This window comes from Oncorhynchus kisutch, linkage group LG18, assembly GCF_002021735.2.
Source record: "Oncorhynchus kisutch isolate 150728-3 linkage group LG18, Okis_V2, whole genome shotgun sequence".
Classification (NCBI taxonomy): Eukaryota; Metazoa; Chordata; class Actinopteri; order Salmoniformes; family Salmonidae; genus Oncorhynchus; species Oncorhynchus kisutch.
This window is the reverse complement of record NC_034191.2, coordinates 84,179,163-84,197,889: the sequence shown is the minus strand read 5'-3', so window position 1 is coordinate 84,197,889 and position 18,727 is coordinate 84,179,163. Positions and strand designations below refer to the sequence as shown.

The 18,727-nt window shown below is 52.2% G+C and overlaps 1 protein-coding gene across 4 annotated transcripts in view; it reads right to left on the bottom strand.

The window, feature by feature from the left end:
- Positions 1-18,727, bottom strand: part of nktr (natural killer cell triggering receptor) — a 129,911-nt gene that overhangs the window by 9,896 nt on the left and 101,288 nt on the right. For all 4 annotated transcript variants that reach the window (XM_031796913.1, XM_031796915.1, XM_031796914.1 and 1 more), the window contains 3 exons: positions 18,397-18,727; positions 17,934-18,068; positions 15,988-16,080 (listed from right to left, as the gene is read on the bottom strand). The exon at positions 18,397-18,727 is cut by the window's right edge. In XM_031796913.1, coding sequence (XP_031652773.1) covers positions 15,988-16,080; positions 17,934-18,068; positions 18,397-18,727 — 559 coding nt within the window. The remainder of the gene's footprint in view (positions 1-15,987; positions 16,081-17,933; positions 18,069-18,396) is intronic.

The window sequence follows — 18,727 nt, the reverse complement described above, 5'->3', positions numbered from 1 at the left end:
GAGAATATACCTGTCAGGTGGGGGGGGGTTGAGAATATACCTGTCAGGTGGGGGGGGGTTGAGAATATACCTGTCAGGTGGGGGGGGGTTTGAGAATATACCTGTCAGGGGGGGGGGGTTGAGAATATACCTGTCAGGTGGGGGGGTTGAGAATATACCTGTCAGGTGGGGGGGGTTGAGAATATACCTGTCAGGAGGGGGAGTTGAGAATATTCATGTCGGGGGGTTGAGAATATACCTGTCAGGTGGGGGGGGGGGGTTTGAGAATATACCTGTCAGGTGAGGGGGGTTGAGAATATACCTGTCGGGTGTGGGGGGTTGAGAATATACCTGTCGGGTGGGGGGTTGAGAATATACCTGTCGGGGGGTGGGGGGCTTGAGAATATACCTGTCGGGGGGTGGGGGGCTTGAGAATATACCTGTCAGGTGGGGGGGTTGAGAATATACCTGTCAGGAGGGGGGGGTTGAGAATATTCATGTCGGGAGTTGAGAATATTCATGTCGGGGGGTTGAGAATATACCTGTCAGGTGGGGGGGGTTGAGAATATACCTGTCAGGTGGGGGGGGGGGGGGGGGGGGTTGAGAATATACCTGTCAGGTGGGGGGGTTGAGAATATACCTGTCAGGTGGGGGGGTTGAGAATATACCTGTCAGGGGGGGGAGTTGAGAATATTCATGGTCGGGGGTGTTGCAGAATATACCTGTCAGGTGGGGGGGTTGAGAATATACCTGTCAGGTGGGGGGGTTGAGAATATACCTGTCAGGGGTGGGGGGGTTGAGAATATACATGTCAGGTAGGGGGGTTGAGAATATACATGTCAGGGGGTAGGGGTTGAGAATATTCATGTCGGTGGGTTGAGAATATTCATGTCAGGTGGAGGAATGAGAATATACCTGTCAGGTGGGGGGGGTTGAGAATATACCTGTTCGGGGGGGTGGGGAGCTTGAGAATATACCTGTCGGGGGGTGGGGGGCTTGAGAATATACCTGTCGGGGGGTGGGAGGGGTTGAGAATATACCTGTCAGGTGGGGGGGTTGAGAATATACCTGTCGGGTGTGGGGGGTTGAGAATATACCTGTCAGGTGGGGGGTTGAGAATATACCTGTCGGGGGTGGGGGGGCTTGAGAATATACCTGTCGGGGGGTGGGGGGCTTGAGAATATACCTGTCAGGTGGGGGGGTTGAGAATATACCTGTCAGGAGGGGGGTTGGTTGAGAATATTCATGTCGGGAGGGGGGGTTGAGGAATATTCATGTCGGGGAGTTGAGAATATTCACTGTCGGGGGGTTGAGAATATACCTGTCAGGTGGGGGGGGGTTTGAGGAATATACCTGTCAGGTGGGGGGGGGTTGAGAATATACCTGTCAGGTGGGGGGGGGGTTGAGAATATACCTGTCAGGTGGTGGGGGTTGAGAATATACCTGTCAGGTGGGGGGTTGAGAATATACCTGTCAGGTGGGGGGGTTGAGCATATACCTGTCAGGAGGGGGAGTTGAGAATATTCATGTCGGGGGTTGAGAATATACCTGTCAGGTGGGGGGGGGGGGGGTTGCGAATTATCCCTGTCAGGGTGGGGGGTTGGAATATACCTGTCGGGTGTGGGGGTTGAGAATATACCTGTCGGGTGGGGGGTGAGATATACCTGTCGGGGGGTGGGGGGGCTCTTGAGATATACCTGTCGGGGGTGGGGGGCTTGAGAAATTTACCTGCTCAGGTGGGGGGGTTGAGAATTATACCTGTCAGGAGGGGGGGTTGAGAATATTCATGTCGGGGAGTTGAGAATATTTCATGTCGGGGGGTTGAGAAGGTATACCTGTCAGGTGGGGGGGCTTGAGAATATACCTGTCAGGTGGGGGGTTGGTTGAGAATATACCTGTCAGGAGGGGGGGTTGAGAATATTCATGTCGGGGAGTTGAGAATATTCATGTCGGGGGGTTGAAGAATATACCTGTAGGTGGGGGGGGTTGAGAATATACTGTCAGGTGGGGGGGTGGTTGAGAATATACCTGTCAGGGGTGGGGGGGTTGAGAATATACATGTCAGGTAGGGGGGTTGATGAATATACATGTCAGGGGGTAGGGGGTTTGAGAATATTCATGTCGGTGGGTTGAGAATATTCATGTCAGGTGGAGGAATGAGAATATACTGTCAGGTGGGGGGGGTTTGAGAATATACCTGTTCGGGGGGTGGGGAGCTTGAGAATATACCTGTCGGGGGGTGGGTGGGGGCTGAGCATATACCTGTCGGGGGGTGGGAGGGGTTGAGAATATACCTGTCAGGTGGGGGGGGTTGAGAATATACCTGTCGGGTGTGGGGGGGTTGAAGGAATATACCTGTCAGGTGTGGGGGGTTGAGAATATACACTGTCGGGGGTGGGGGGGCTTGAGATCATATACCTGTCGGGGGGTGGGGGGCTTGAGAATATACCTGTCAGGTGGGGGGGTTGAGAATATACCTGTCAGGAGGGGGGGTTGAGAATATTCATGTCGGGAGGGGGGGTGAGAATATTCATGTCGGGGAGTTGAGAATATTCATGTCGGGGGGTTGAGAATACCCTGTCAGGTGGGGGGGGGGTTGAGATATTTACCTGTCAGGTGGGGGGGGGGTTGAGATATACCTGTCAGGTGGGGGGGGTTGAGAATATACTGTCAGGTGGTGGGGGTTGAGAATATACCTGTCAGGTGGGGGGGTTGAGAATATACCTGTCAGGTGGGGGGGGTTGAGAATATACCTGTCAGGAGGGGGAGTTGAGAATATCATGTCGGGGGGTTGAGAATATACCTGTCAGGTGGGGGGGGGGGGGGGGGGGGGGGGGGGGGGGGTTGATGAGGGGGGGGGGGGGGGGGTGAGAAATGGGTTGAGAATATACCTGTCAGGTGTGGGGGTTGAGATATACCTGTCGGGTTGTGGGTGGTTGAGAATATACCTGTCGGGTGGGGGGTTGAGAATATACCTGTCGGGGGGTGGGGGGCTTGAGAATATACCTGTCGGGGGGTGGGGGGCTTGAGAATATACCTGTTCAGGTGGGGGGGTTGAGAATATACCTGTCAGGGGGGGGGTTGAGAAATTCATGTCGGGGAGTTGAGAATATTCATGTCGGGGGGTTGAGAATATACCTGTCAGGTGGGGGGGGTGGTTGAGAATATACCTGTCATGTGGGGGGGGGGGGGTGAGAATATACCTGTCAGGTGGGGGGGGGTTTGAGAATATACCTGTCAGGTGGGGGGTGAGATCTACCCTGTCAGGGGGGGAGTTGAGAATATTCATGTCGGGGTTGTTGAGAATATACTGTCAGGTGGGGGGTTGAGAATATACCTGTCAGGTGGGGGGGTTGAGAATATACCTGTCAGGGGGGGAGTTGAGAATATCATGTCGGGGTGTTGAGAATCTACCGTCAGGTGGGGGGGGTTGAGAATATACCTGTCGGGTGGTGGGTTGAGAATATACCTGTCGGGGGGGGGGGGGCTTGAGAATATACCTGTCGGGGGGTGGGGGGGGCTTGAGAATATTCATGTCGGGGGGTGGGGGCTTGAGACTTGAGAATATACCTGTCAGGTGGGGGGGTTGAGAATATACCTGTCAGGAGGGGGGTTTGAGAATATTCATGTCGGGGAGTTGAGAATATTCATGTCGGGGGGTTGAGAATATACCTGTCAGGTGGGGGGGGTTGAGAATATACCTGTCAGGTGGGGGGGGGGTGGGTTGAGAATATACCGTCAGGTGGGGGGGGGTGGCAGAATATACCTGTCAGGTGGGGGGTGAGAATATACCTGTCAGGGGGGGGAGTTGAGAATATTCATGTCGGGGTGTTGAGAATATACCTGTCAGGTGGGGGGGGTTGAGAATATACCTGTCAGGTGGGGGGGTTGAGAATATACCTGTCAGGGGGGGAGTTGAGAATATTCATGTCGGGGTGGTGAGAATATACCTGTCAGGTGGGGGGAGGTTGAGAATATACCTGTCGGGTGGTGGGTGCGAATATACCTGTCGGGGGGGTGGGGGGGCTTGAGAATATAACCCTGTCCGGGGGGGTGGGGGGGGGCTTGAGAATATTCATGTCGGGGGGTGGGGGCTTGAGAATATATTCCTGTCAGGGGGGGGGGGGCTTGAGGAATTATACCTGTCCAGGGGGGGGGTGGCTTGAGAATATAACTGTCAGTGTGGGGGTGAGATTGAGATATACCTGTCAGGGGGGGGGGGTTGAAGAATATACCTGTCAGGTGTGGGGGGTGAGACTAGTACCTGTCGGGTGTGGGGGGTTGAGCATATACCTGTCGGGTGGGGGGTTGAGAATATACCTGTCGGCGGGTGGGGGGCTTGAGGAATATACCTGTTCAGGGGGGTGGGTGGCTTGAGGAACTATACCTGTCAGGTTTGTGGGTTTGGGGGTGTTGAAGAATATACCTGTCAGGATGGGGGGTTGAGGAATATTCATGTCGGGGAGTTGAGACTATTCATGTCGGGGGGTTGAGAATATACCTGTCAGGTGGGGGGGTTGAGAATATACCTGTCAGGTGGGGGGGGGGGGGGGGTGGTGTTGAGAATACTACTGTCAGGTGGGGGGGGGGGGGGGGGTTGAGAATATACCTGTCAGGTGGGGGGGTTTAGATATACCTGTCAGGGGGGGGAGTTGAGAATATTCATGTCGGGGGGTGTTGAGAATATACTGTCAGGTGGGGTGGGTTGAGAATATACCTTGTCAGGTGGGGGGGTGAGATATACCTGTCAGGGGGGGGAGTTGAGAATATTCATGTCGGGGTGTTGAGAATATTACCGTAGGTGGGGGGGGGGGTTGAGAATATACCTGTCGGGTGGTGGGTGAGAATATACCTGTCGGGGGTGGGGGGGCTTGAGAATATACTGTCGGGGGGTGGGGGGGCTTGGAATATTCATGTCGGGGGGTGGGGGGGCTTGCGAATATACCTGTCAGGGGGGGGGGGCTTGAGAATATACTGTCAGGGGGGGGGGGGCTTGAGAATATAACTGTCAGGTGGGGGGTTGAAGAATATACCGTCAGGGGGGGGGTGTTGAGAATATTCATGTCGGGGAGTTGAGAATATTCATGTCGGGGGGTTGAGAATATACCTGTCAGGTGGGGGGGGGTTGAGAATATACTGTCAGGTGGGGGGGGGGGGGGGGGGGGTTGAGAATATACCCTGTCAGGTGGGGGGGTTGAGAATATTACCTGTCAGGTGGGGGGGTTGAGAATATACCTGTCAGGGGGGGAGTTGAGAATATTCATGTCGGGGGTGTTGAGAATATACCTGTCAGGTGGGGGGGTTGAGAATATACCTGTCAGGTGGGGGGGTTGAGAATATACCTGTCAGGGGGGGGGTCTTGAGAATAATTCATGTCGGGCGGTTGTTGAGAATATACCTGTCAGGTGGGGGGGGGTTTGAGATAGAATACCTGTCGGGGTGGTGGGTGAGAATATACCTGTCGGGGGGGGGGGGGCTTGAGAATATACCTGTCGGGGGGTGGGGGGGCTTGAGAATATTCATGTCGGGGGGGGTGGGGGCTTGAGAAATACCTGTCAGGGGGGGGGGGGCTTGAGAATATACGTAGGGGGGGGGGGGGGGCTTGAGAATATAACTGTCAGGTGGGGGGGGTTGAGAATATACCTGTCAGGCGGGGGGGTTGAGAATATTCATGTCAGGGAGTTGAGAATATTCATGTCGGGGGGTTGAGAATATACCTGTCAGGTGGGGGGGGTTGAGAATATACCTGTCAGGTGGGGGGGGGGGGGGGGGTTGAGAATATACTGTCAGGTGGGAGGGGTTGAGAATATACCTGTCAGGTGGGGGGGTAGTTTGAGAATATACCTGTCAGGGGGGGGAGTTGAGAATATTATGTCGGGGTGTTGAGAATATACATGTTCAGGTGGCGGGGGTTGAGAATATACCTGTCAGGTGGGGGGGTTGATGAATATATACCTGTCAGGGGGGGGAGTTGAGAATATTCATGTCGGGGTGTTGAGAATATACCTGTCAGGTGGGGGGGGGTTGAGAATATACCTGCGGGTGGTGGGTTGAGAATATACCTGTCGGGGGGTGGGGGGGCTTGAGAATATACCTGTCGGGGGGTGGGGGGCTTGAGAATATACCGTCAGGGGGGGGGGCTTGAGATATACTGTCAGGGGGGGGGGGGGGCTTGAGAATATACTGTCAGGTGGGGGGTTGAGAATATAGAGTTGAAGTCGGAAGTTACATACACCTTAGTTCAAATGTATTGGCCGAGTTTTCACAATTTCTGCCATTTAATCCTAGTAAAACGTTCCTGTCTTAGGTCAGTTAGAGATCACCACTTTATTTTAAGAATGTGAAATGTCAGAATAATAGTAGAGAGAATGATTTATTTCATCTTTTAGTTCTTTCATCACATNTGAGAATATACCTGTCAGGTGGGGGGGGGGTTGAGATATACCTGTCAGGTGGTGGGGGTTGAGAATATACTGTCAGGTGGGGGGGTGAGAATATACCTGTCAGGTGGGGGGGGGTTGAGAATATACCTGTCAGGAGGGGGAGTTGAGAATATTCATGTCGGGGGGGTTGAGAATATAACTGTCAGGTGGGGGGGGGGGGGGGGGGGGGGGGTTGAGAATATACTGTCAGGTGTGGGGGGTGAGAATATACCTGTCGGGTGTGGGGGGTTGAGAATATACCTGTCGGGTGGGGGGTTGAGAATATACCTGTCGGGGGGTGGGGGGCTTGAGAATATACCTGTCGGGGGGGGTGGGGGGCTTGAGAATATACCTGTCAGGTGGGGGGGTTGAGAATACCTGTCAGGAGGGGGGGTGAGAATATTCAGTCGGGGAGGGAGTTGAGAATATTCATGTAGGGGGGTTGAGAATATACCTGTCAGGTGGGGGGGGGGGGGGGGGGTTGAGAATATACCTGTCAGGTGGGGGGGTTGAGAATATACCTGTCAGGTGGGGGGGTGAGAATATACCTGTCAGGGGGGGGAGTTGAGAATATTCATGTCGGGTGGTGGTGTTGAGAATACTGTCAGGTGGGGGGGTTGAGAATTACCTGTCAGGTGGGGGGGGGGTTGAGAATATACCTGTCGGGGGGTTGAGAATGTTCATGTCGGTGGAGGAATGAGAATCATATACCTGTCAGGTGGGAGGGCTGAGAATATACCTGTCAGGTGGGAGGGCTGAGAATATACCTGTCAGGTTAGAGGAATAGAAAATACCTGTCAGGTGGTGGGTTGAGAATATACCTGTCGGGGGGGTGGGGGGCTTGAGAATATACCTGTCGGGGGGTGGGGGGCTTGAGAATATACCTGTCGGGGGGTGGGGGGGTTGAGAAATATACATGTCAGGTAGGGGGGTTGAGAATATACATGTCAGGGGGTAGGGGGGTGAGAATATTCATGGGGGGGGTTGAGAATATTCATGTCAGGTGGGGAATGAGAATATACCTGTCAGGTGGGGGGGGTTGAGAAAATATACCTGTTCGGGGGGTGGGGAGCTTGAGAATATACCTGTCGGGGGTGGGGGGCTTGAGAATATACCTGTCGGGGGGTGGGGGTGGGAGGGGTTGAGAATATACCTGTCAGGTGGGGGGGTTGAGAATATACTGTCTGTCGTTGGTGTGGGGGGTTGAGAATATACCTGTCAGGTGGGGGTTGAGAATATACCTGTCGGGGTGGGGGGGCTTGAGAATATACCGTCGGGGGGTGGGGGGGCTTGAGAATATACCTGTCAGGTGGGGGGTTGAGAATATACCTGTCAGGAGGGGGGGTTGAGAATATTCATGTCGGGAGGGGGGGGTTGAGAATATTCATGTCGGGGAGTTGAGATATTCATGTCGGTGGGGTGAGAATTATACCTGTCAGGTGGGGGGGGGTTGAGAATTTATACCTGTCAGGTGGGGGGGGGTTGAGAATATACCTGTCAGGTGGGGGGGGGGGTTGAGGAATATACCTGTCAGGGGGGGGGGGGTTGAGAATATACCTGTCAGGTGGGGGGTTGAGAATATACCTGTCAGGTGGGGGGGGTTGAGAATATACCTGTCAGGAGGGGAGTTGTGAGAATATCATGTCGGGGGTTGAGAATATACCTGTCAGGTGGGGGGGGGGGGTTTTTTGAGAATATACCTGTCAGGTGAGGGGGGTTGAGAATATACCTGTCGGGTTGTGGGGGTTGAGAATATACCTGTCGGGTGGGGGGTTGAGAATATACCTGTCGGGGGGGGTGGGGGCTTCTGAGAATATACCTGTCGGGGGGTGGGGGGCTTGAGAATATACCTGTCAGGTGGGGGGGTTGAGAATATACCTGTCAGGAGGGGGGTTGAGAATATTCATGTCGGGGAGTTGAGGAATATTCATGTCGGGGGGTTGAGAATATACCTGTCAGGTGGGGGGGGTTGAGAATATACCTGTCAGGTGGGGGGGGGGGGGGGGGGGGTGAGGGGGGTGGGGGGGTTGAGAATATACCTGTCAGGTGGGTGGGGTTGAGAATATACCTGTCAGGTGGGGGGGTTGAGAATATACCTGTCAGGGGGGGGAGTTGAGAATATCATGTCGGGGTGTTGAGAATATACCTGTCAGGTGGGGGGGTTGAGAATATACCTGTCAGGTGGGGGGGTTGAGAATATACCTGTCAGGGGGTGGGGGGGTTGAGAATATACATGTCAGGTAGGGGGGTTGAGAATATACATGTCAGGGGGTAGGGGGTTGAGAATATTCATGTCGGTGGGTTGAGAATATTCATGTCAGGTGGAGGAATGAGAATATACCTGTCAGGTGGGGGGGGTTGAGAATATACCTGTTCGGGGGGTGGGGAGCTTGAGAATATACCTGTCGGGGGGTGGGGGGCTTGAGAATATACCTGTCGGGGGGTGGGAGGGGTTGAGAATATACCTGTCAGGTGGGGGGGTTGAGAATATACCTGTCGGGTGTGGGGGGTTGAGAATATACCTGTCAGGTGGGGGGTTGAGAATATACCTGTCGGGGGTGGGGGGGCTTGAGAATATACCTGTCGGGGGGTGGGGGGCTTGAGAATATACCTGTCAGGTGGGGGGGTTGAGAATATACCTGTCAGGAGGGGGGGTTGAGAATATTCATGTCGGGAGGGGGGGTTGAGAATATTCATGTCGGGGAGTTGAGAATATTATGTCGGGGGGTTGAGAATATACCTGTCAGGTGGGGGGGGGGTTGAGAATATACCTGTCAGGTGGGGGGGGGGTTGAGAATATACCTGTCAGGTGGGGGGGGGGTTGAGAATATACCTGTCAGGTGGTGGGGGTTGAGAATATACCTGTCAGGTGGGGGGGTTGAGAATATACCTGTCAGGTGGGGGGGGTTGAGAATATACCTGTCAGGAGTGGGGAGTTGAGAATATTCATGTCGGGGGGTTGAGAATATACCTGTCAGGTGGGGGGGGGGGGGTTGAGAATATACCTGTCAGGTGTGGGGGGTTGAGAATATACCTGTCGGGTGTGGGGGGTTGAGAATATACCTGTCGGGTGGGGGGTTGAGAATATACCTGTCGGGGGGTGGGGGGCTTGAGAATATACCTGTCGGGGGGTGGGGGGCTTGAGAATATACCTGTCAGGTGGGGGGGTTGAGAATATACCTGTCAGGAGGGGGGGTTGAGAATATTCATGTCGGGGAGTTGAGAATATTCATGTCGGGGGGTTGAGAATATACCTGTCAGGTGGGGGGGCTTGAGAATATACCTGTCAGGTGGGGGGGTTGAGAATATACCTGTCAGGAGGGGGGGTTGAGAATATTCATGTCGGGGAGTTGAGAATATTCATGTCGGGGGGTTGAGAATATACCTGTCAGGTGGGGGGGGTTGAGAATATACCTGTCAGGTGGGGGGGTTGAGAATATACCTGTCAGGGGTGGGGGGGTTGAGAATATACATGTCAGGTAGGGGGGTTGAGAATATACATGTCAGGGGGTAGGGGGTTGAGAATATTCATGTCGGTGGGTTGAGAATATTCATGTCAGGTGGAGGAATGAGAATATACCTGTCAGGTGGGGGGGGTTGAGAATATACCTGTTCGGGGGGTGGGGAGCTTGAGAATATACCTGTCGGGGGGTGGGGGGCTTGAGAATATACCTGTCGGGGGGTGGGAGGGGTTGAGAATATACCTGTCAGGTGGGGGGGGTTGAGAATATACCTGTCGGGTGTGGGGGGGTTGAGAATATACCTGTCAGGTGGGGGGGTTGAGAATATACCTGTCGGGGGTGGGGGGGCTTGAGAATATACCTGTCGGGGGGTGGGGGGCTTGAGAATATACCTGTCAGGTGGGGGGGTTGAGAATATACCTGTCAGGAGGGGGGGTTGAGAATATTCATGTCGGGAGGGGGGGTTGAGAATATTCATGTCGGGGAGTTGAGAATATTCATGTCGGGGGGTTGAGAATATACCTGTCAGGTGGGGGGGGGGTTGAGAATATACCTGTCAGGTGGGGGGGGGTTGAGAATATACCTGTCAGGTGGGGGGGGGGTTGAGAATATACCTGTCAGGTGGTGGGGGTTGAGAATATACCTGTCAGGTGGGGGGTTGAGAATATACCTGTCAGGTGGGGGGGGTTGAGAATATACCTGTCAGGAGGGGGAGTTGAGAATATTCATGTCGGGGGGTTGAGAATATACCTGTCAGGTGGGGGGGGGGGGGGGGGGGGGGGGGGGTTGAGAATATACCTGTCAGGTGTGGGGGTTGAGAATATACCTGTCGGGTGTGGGGGTTGAGAATATACCTGTCGGGTGGGGGGTTGAGAATATACCTGTCGGGGGGTGGGGGGGCCTTGAGAATATACCTGTCGGGGGGTGGGGGGGCTTGAGAATATACCTGTCAGGTGGGGGGGTTGAGAATATACCTGTCAGGAGGGGGGGTTGAGAATATTCATGTCGGGGGAGTTGAGAATATTCATGTCGGGGGGTTGAGAATATACCTGTCAGGTGGGGGGGGTTGAGAATATACCTGTCAGGTGGGGGGGGGGGGGGTTGAGAATATACCTGTCAGGTGGGGGGGGTTGAGAATATACCTGTCAGGTGGGGGGGTTGAGAATATACCTGTCAGGGGGGGGAGTTGAGAATATTCATGTCGGGGTGTTGAGAATATACCTGTCAGGTGGGGGGGGTTGAGAATATACCTGTCAGGTGGGGGGGTTGAGAATATACCTGTCAGGGGGGGAGTTGAGAATATTCATGTCGGGGTGTTGAGAATATACCTGTCAGGTGGGGGGGGGTTGAGAATATACCTGTCGGGTGGTGGGTTGAGAATATACCTGTCGGGGGGTGGGGGGGCTTGAGAATATACCTGTCGGGGGGTGGGGGGGCTTGAGAATATTCATGTCGGGGGGTGGGGGGCTTGAGAATATACCTGTCAGGTGGGGGGGTTGAGAATATACCTGTCAGGAGGGGGGGTTGAGAATATTCATGTCGGGGAGTTGAGAATATTCATGTCGGGGGGTTGAGAATATACCTGTCAGGTGGGGGGGGTTGAGAATATACCTGTCAGGTGGGGGGGGGGGGGGTTGAGAATATACCTGTCAGGTGGGGGGGGTTGAGAATATACCTGTCAGGTGGGGGGGTTGAGAATATACCTGTCAGGGGGGGGAGTTGAGAATATTCATGTCGGGGTGTTGAGAATATACCTGTCAGGTGGGGGGGGTTGAGAATATACCTGTCAGGTGGGGGGGTTGAGAATATACCTGTCAGGGGGGGAGTTGAGAATATTCATGTCGGGGTGTTGAGAATATACCTGTCAGGTGGGGGGAGGTTGAGAATATACCTGTCGGGTGGTGGGTTGAGAATATACCTGTCGGGGGGTGGGGGGGCTTGAGAATATACCTGTCGGGGGGTGGGGGGGCTTGAGAATATTCATGTCGGGGGGTGGGGGGCTTGAGAATATACCTGTCAGGGGGGGGGGGGCTTGAGAATATACCTGTCAGGGGGGGGGGGGCTTGAGAATATAACTGTCAGGTGGGGGGTTGAGAATATACCTGTCAGGGGGGGGGGTTGAGAATATACCTGTCAGGTGTGGGGGGTTGAGAATATACCTGTCGGGTGTGGGGGGTTGAGAATATACCTGTCGGGTGGGGGGTTGAGAATATACCTGTCGGGGGGTGGGGGGCTTGAGAATATACCTGTCGGGGGGTGGGGGGCTTGAGAATATACCTGTCAGGTGGGGGGGTTGAGAATATACCTGTCAGGAGGGGGGGTTGAGAATATTCATGTCGGGGAGTTGAGAATATTCATGTCGGGGGGTTGAGAATATACCTGTCAGGTGGGGGGGGTTGAGAATATACCTGTCAGGTGGGGGGGGGGGGGGTTGAGAATATACCTGTCAGGTGGGGGGGGGGGGGGGTTGAGAATATACCTGTCAGGTGGGGGGGTTTAGAATATACCTGTCAGGGGGGGGAGTTGAGAATATTCATGTCGGGGTGTTGAGAATATACCTGTCAGGTGGGGGGGGTTGAGAATATACCTGTCAGGTGGGGGGGTTGAGAATATACCTGTCAGGGGGGGAGTTGAGAATATTCATGTCGGGGTGTTGAGAATATACCTGTCAGGTGGGGGGGGGTTGAGAATATACCTGTCGGGTGGTGGGTTGAGAATATACCTGTCGGGGGGTGGGGGGGCTTGAGAATATACCTGTCGGGGGGTGGGGGGGGCTTGAGAATATTCATGTCGGGGGGTGGGGGGCTTGAGAATATACCTGTCAGGGGGGGGGGGCTTGAGAATATACCTGTCAGGGGGGGGGGGGCTTGAGAATATAACTGTCAGGTGGGGGGTTGAGAATATACCTGTCAGGGGGGGGGGTTGAGAATATTCATGTCGGGGAGTTGAGAATATTCATGTCGGGGGGTTGAGAATATACCTGTCAGGTGGGGGGGGTTGAGAATATACCTGTCAGGTGGGGGGGGGGGGGGGGGGGGTTGAGAATATACCTGTCAGGTGGGGGGGTTGAGAATATACCTGTCAGGTGGGGGGGTTGAGAATATACCTGTCAGGGGGGGGAGTTGAGAATATTCATGTCGGGGGTGTTGAGAATATACCTGTCAGGTGGGGGGGTTGAGAATATACCTGTCAGGTGGGGGGGTTGAGAATATACCTGTCAGGGGGGGGGTTGAGAATATTCATGTCGGGTGTTGAGAATATACCTGTCAGGTGGGGGGGGTTGAGAATATACCTGTCGGGTGGTGGGTTGAGAATATACCTGTCGGGGGGGTGGGGGGGCTTGAGAATATACCTGTCGGGGGGTGGGGGGGCTTGAGAATATTCATGTCGGGGGGTGGGGGGCTTGAGAATATACCTGTCAGGGGGGGGGGGGCTTGAGAATATACCTGTCAGGGGGGGGGGGGCTTGAGAATATAACTGTCAGGTGGGGGGTTGAGAATATACCTGTCAGGAGGGGGGGTTGAGAATATTCATGTCAGGGAGTTGAGAATATTCATGTCGGGGGGTTGAGAATATACCTGTCAGGTGGGGGGGGTTGAGAATATACCTGTCAGGTGGGGGGGGGGGGGGGGGGTTGAGAATATACCTGTCAGGTGGGGGGGTTGAGAATATACCTGTCAGGTGGGGGGGTTGAGAATATACCTGTCAGGGGGGGGAGTTGAGAATATTCATGTCGGGGTGTTGAGAATATACCTGTCAGGTGGGGGGGTTGAGAATATACCTGTCAGGTGGGGGGGTTGAGAATATACCTGTCAGGGGGGGGAGTTGAGAATATTCATGTCGGGGTGTTGAGAATATACCTGTCAGGTGGGGGGGGGTTGAGAATATACCTGTCGGGTGGTGGGTTGAGAATATACCTGTCGGGGGGTGGGGGGGCTTGAGAATATACCTGTCGGGGGGTGGGGGGCTTGAGAATATACCTGTCAGGGGGGGGGGCTTGAGAATATACCTGTCAGGGGGGGGGGGGGGCTTGAGAATATAACTGTCAGGTGGGGGGTTGAGAATATAGAGTTGAAGTCGGAAGTTTACATACACCTTAGTTCAAATGTATTTGGCCGAGTTTTTCACAATTTCTGCCATTTAATCCTAGTAAACGTTCCTGTCTTAGGTCAGTTAGAATCACCACTTTATTTTAAGAATGTGAAATGTCAGAATAATAGTAGAGAGAATGATTTATTTCATCTTTTAGTTCTTTCATCACATTCCCAGTGGGTCAGAAGTTTATATATACTCAATTAGTATTTGATAGCATTGTCTTTAAATTGTTTAACTTGGGTCAAGCGTTTTGGGTAGCCTTCCACAATAAGTTGGGCCCATTCCTCCTGACAGAGCTGGTGTAACTGAGTCAGGATTGTAGGCCTCCCTGCTCGTACACGCAAGGAGTTGTGCCCACAATTTTTCTATAGGATTGAGGTCAGGGCTTTGTCATGGCCACTCCAATACCTTGACTTTGTTGTCCTTAAGCCATTTTGTCACAACTTTGGAAGTATGCTTGGGGTCATTGTCCATTTGGAAGACCCATTTGCGACCAAGCTTTAACTTCCTAACTGATGTCTTGAGAAGTTGCTTCAATATATCCACATAAATGTTCCATCCTCATGAAGCCATCTATTTTGTGAAGAGTACCAGTCCCTCCTGCAGCAAAGCACCCCCACAACATGATGCTGCCACCCCCATGCTTCACGGTTGGGATGGTGTTCTTCGGCTTGCAAGCATCCCCCCTTTTCCTCTAAACATAACAATGGTCATTATGGCCAAACAGTTCTATTTTTGTTTCATCAGACCAGAGGACATTTCTCCAAAAAGTACAATCTTTGTCCCCATGTGCAGTTGCAAACCGTTAGTCTGGCTTTTTTATGGCGTTTTTGGAGCAGTGGCTTCTTCCTTGCTGAGCGACCTTTCAGGTTATGTCAATATAGGACTCGTTTTACTGTGGATATAGATACTTTTGTACCTGTTTCTTCCAGCATCTTCACAAGGACCTTTGTTGTTGTTCTGGGATTGATTTGCACTTTTTGCACCAAAGTAGGTTCATCTCTAGGAGACAGAACGCGTCTCCCTCCTGAGCAGTATGACGGCTGCGTGGTCCCATGGTGTTTATACTTGTGTATTATTCGTACAGATGAACGTTGTACCTTCAGGCATTTGGAAATTGCTCCCAAGGATGAACAAGACTTCAATGCTCTTCAATGCTGATTTCTTTTGATTTTAATGTTAGTTAATGTGTCGGGGGGCTAGGGTCAGTTTGTTATATCTGGAGTACCTCTCCTGTCCTATTCGGTGTCCTGTGTGAATCTAAGTGTGCGTTCTCTAATTCTCTCCTTCTCTCTTTCTTTCTCTCTCTCGGAGGACCTGAGCCCTAGGACCATGCCCCAGGACTACCTGACATGATGACTCCTTGCTGTCCCCAGTCCACCCGGCACAGCCAGAAGAGGACTGGCCACCCCACATAGCCTGGTTCCTCTCTAGGTTTCTTCCTAGGTTTTGGCCTTTCTAGGGAGTTTTTCTTAGCCACCGTGCTTCTACACCTGCATTGCTTGCTGTTTGGGGTTTTAGGCTGGGTTTCTGTACAGCACTTTGAGATAGCAGCTGATGTACGAAGGGCTATCTAAATACATTTGATTTGATTTTCCCATGATGTCAAGCAGAGGTTCTGAGTTTGAAGGCATGCCTTGAAATACATCCACAGGTACACCTCCAATTGACTCAAATGATGTCAATTAGCCTATCAGAAGCTTCTAAAGCCATGACATTATTTTCTGGAATTTTACAAGCTGTTTAAAGGCACATTCAACTTAGTGTATGTAAACTTCTGACCCACTGGAATTGTGAAACAGACAAATTAGATGTCCTAACTGGCTTGCCAAAACTATAGTTTGTTAACAAGAAATTTGTTGAGTGGTTGAAAAACGAGTTTTAATGACTCCAACCTAACTGCATATAAACTTCCAACTTCAACTGTACATGTCAGGGGGGGTCTGAGAATATACCTGTCTGATGTGTGTGTGGTGGGGGGGGTTGAGAATATACCTGTCTGATGTGTGTGTGAGGGGGGGACCTTTTACCTGGAGCTCCTGTAGCTATCACTCCTTCTCCCACGCCTCCTGCTGGAGCTGCGGCTACGACTTCGACTGGAGTAAGTGTCATAGGAGTCAGACCTGTGTTAAGATAGACAAAGGACTGTTCACTAAACCATTAAAGTATTCAGACTTCATCCAAATACACACTGCATTCGGAAAGTATTTAGGACCCTTGACTTTCTCCACACTGTGACATTACAGCCTTGTTCTAAAATCGATTCAATATTTGATTTCCCCTCAATCGACACACAATACCCAACAATGAGAAAGCAAAAATACTTAGACATTTTTGTAAATGTATTAAAAATGAACAGAAATACATTTTTACATAAGTATTCAGACCCTTTGCTATGAGACTCGAAATTGAGTCAGGTGCATCCTGTTTCCATTGATCATCCTTGAGATGTTTCAACATCTTGATTGGAGTCCACCTGTGGTAAATTCAATTAATTGGACATGATTTGGAAAGGCACACACCTGTCTATATAAGGTCCCACAGATGACTGTGCATGTCAGAGAAAGAACCAAGCCCTGAGGTCGAAGGAATTGTCAGTAGAGCTCAGAGACAGGATTGCGTTGAGGCACAGATCTGGGGAAGGGGACCAAAAAGGTTTCTGTAGCACAGGAAGGTCCCCGAGAACACAGTGGCCTCCATCATTCTTAAATGGAAGAAGTTTGGAACCACCAACACCCTTCCTTGAGAGGTCTGCCCGGCCAAACTGAGTCATCAGAGGAGAATGGCCTTGGTCAGGGAGGTGACCAAGAACCCGATGGTCACTGGCAGAGCTCTAGAGTTCCTCTGTGGAGATGGGAGAACCTTCTAGAAGGGCAACCATCTCTGCAGCACTCCACCAATCAGGCCTTTATGGTAGAGTGGCCAGATGGAAGCCACTCCTCAGTAAAAGCCACATGACGGCCCGCTTGGAGTTTACCAAAAGGCACCTAAAGGACTCTCAGACAATGAGAAACAAGATTCTCTGGTCTGATGAAACCAAGATTGAACTCCTTGGCTTGAATGCCAAGCATCACATCTGGAAGAAACCTGGCACAATCACTACATAGAAGCATGGTGGTGGCAGCATCATGCTGTGGGGATGTCTTTCAGCGGCAGGGACTAGGAGACTAGTCAGGATAAAGGGAAAGATGAAAGGAGCAAAGTAGAGAGATCCTTGATGAAAACCTCCTCCATAGTGCTCAGGACCTCAGACTGGGGCGAAGGTTCACCTTCCAACAGGACAACAACCCTAAGCACACAGCCAAGACAACGCAGGAGTGGCTTTGGGACAAGTCTCTGAATGTCCTTGAGTGGCCCAGCCAGAGCCAGGACTTGAACCCAATCAAACATCTCTGGAGAGACCTGAAAATAGCTGTGCAGAGACATTCCTCATCCAACCTGACAGAGCTTGAGAGGATCTGCAGAGGAGAATGGGAGAAACTCTCCAAATACAGGTGTGCCAAGCTTGTAGCGTCATACCCAAGAAGACTCAATGCTGTAATCGCTGCCTAAAGTGCTTCACCAAAGTACTGAGTAAAGGATCTGAATACTTATGTGAATGTGATTTTTATTTTTTTATATATTTTTTTTACAAATGTTGCTTTGTCATTGTGGGGTATTGGGTGTAGATTGATGACGAAAAACCCCCCCATTTAAATCAATTTTAAAATAAGACTGAATATAACAAAATGTGGAAAAAGTCAGTGGCTGAATTCTTTCCGAATGTACTGTAACTAGAGTTTACCCACAAACCCCAAAAATGTATATTTGTTGATTGACATGATGCACATGTAGAGAAAACATGGAGACATGACTGAGGAGGACAGATGGACAGGTCTAGACGGTCTACATTGAGGAGGACAGATAGACCGGTCTAGATGGTCTACATTGAGGAGGACAGGTGGACAGGTCTACATGGTCAACATGTCTAGTCTACCTGGATCTCCTGCGTCGATCATAAGAACGGCTTCTGGAATTACTTCTACTATAGGTCCGACTGTAGCTGCGGTAGGTGACGCTGCGGGACTGGGAGCGCCCTCTGGGATACCTCCTCCTGCTCCTGCTCCGACTCCTAGGAGAAGAGTTCCAGATTAAATCAGATTATTTCTGTGATGTCCATATCAGACCTGTAGATCATAAAACATGGATATGTTGCATAAATTACCTTTATATTACACAAACCAGACATTACCTGGCTACATATCAAAATAACATCAATAATTTCAGTCAGTCAACCAGCCAGCCAGCCAACCAGTCAGTCGGTCAGCCAACCGGCCAGTAAACCAGTCAGTCAGTAAACTGCCCAGCCAGTCAGTAAGCCAGACAGCCAGTAAACTCCCCAGCCAGCCAGTCAGCCAGTAAGTAAGCAAGCCAGTAAGTAAGTAAGCCAGTCAGCAAACCTGGAGGAGTAGCTGGAGGAGCGCGATCTATTCCTGGAGCGGCTGGAGGAGGGGGATCTTCCTCTGGACCTGGACCTGTGGGAGGGGCTAGACCCCGACCGGGACCTCCTGCTTCCCCGCTCCTCCTCCGTGGCCCCTCCCACGGCTCCAGCTGCAGACTGAGACCTCTCCTCACTGGAACTGCTGTCCTGGTTCCTGGGCCTCTGGTTCAGTCTGGCCGTCTTCCGTACCTCGTCGAACAGCGACCCCGGACGCACCCGGCTCTGGCTCTTGATCTGGATGCTGACTCCCCCCTGGGTCCTCCCGCCTTGGCTCTGGGTCCTGCTGCCCT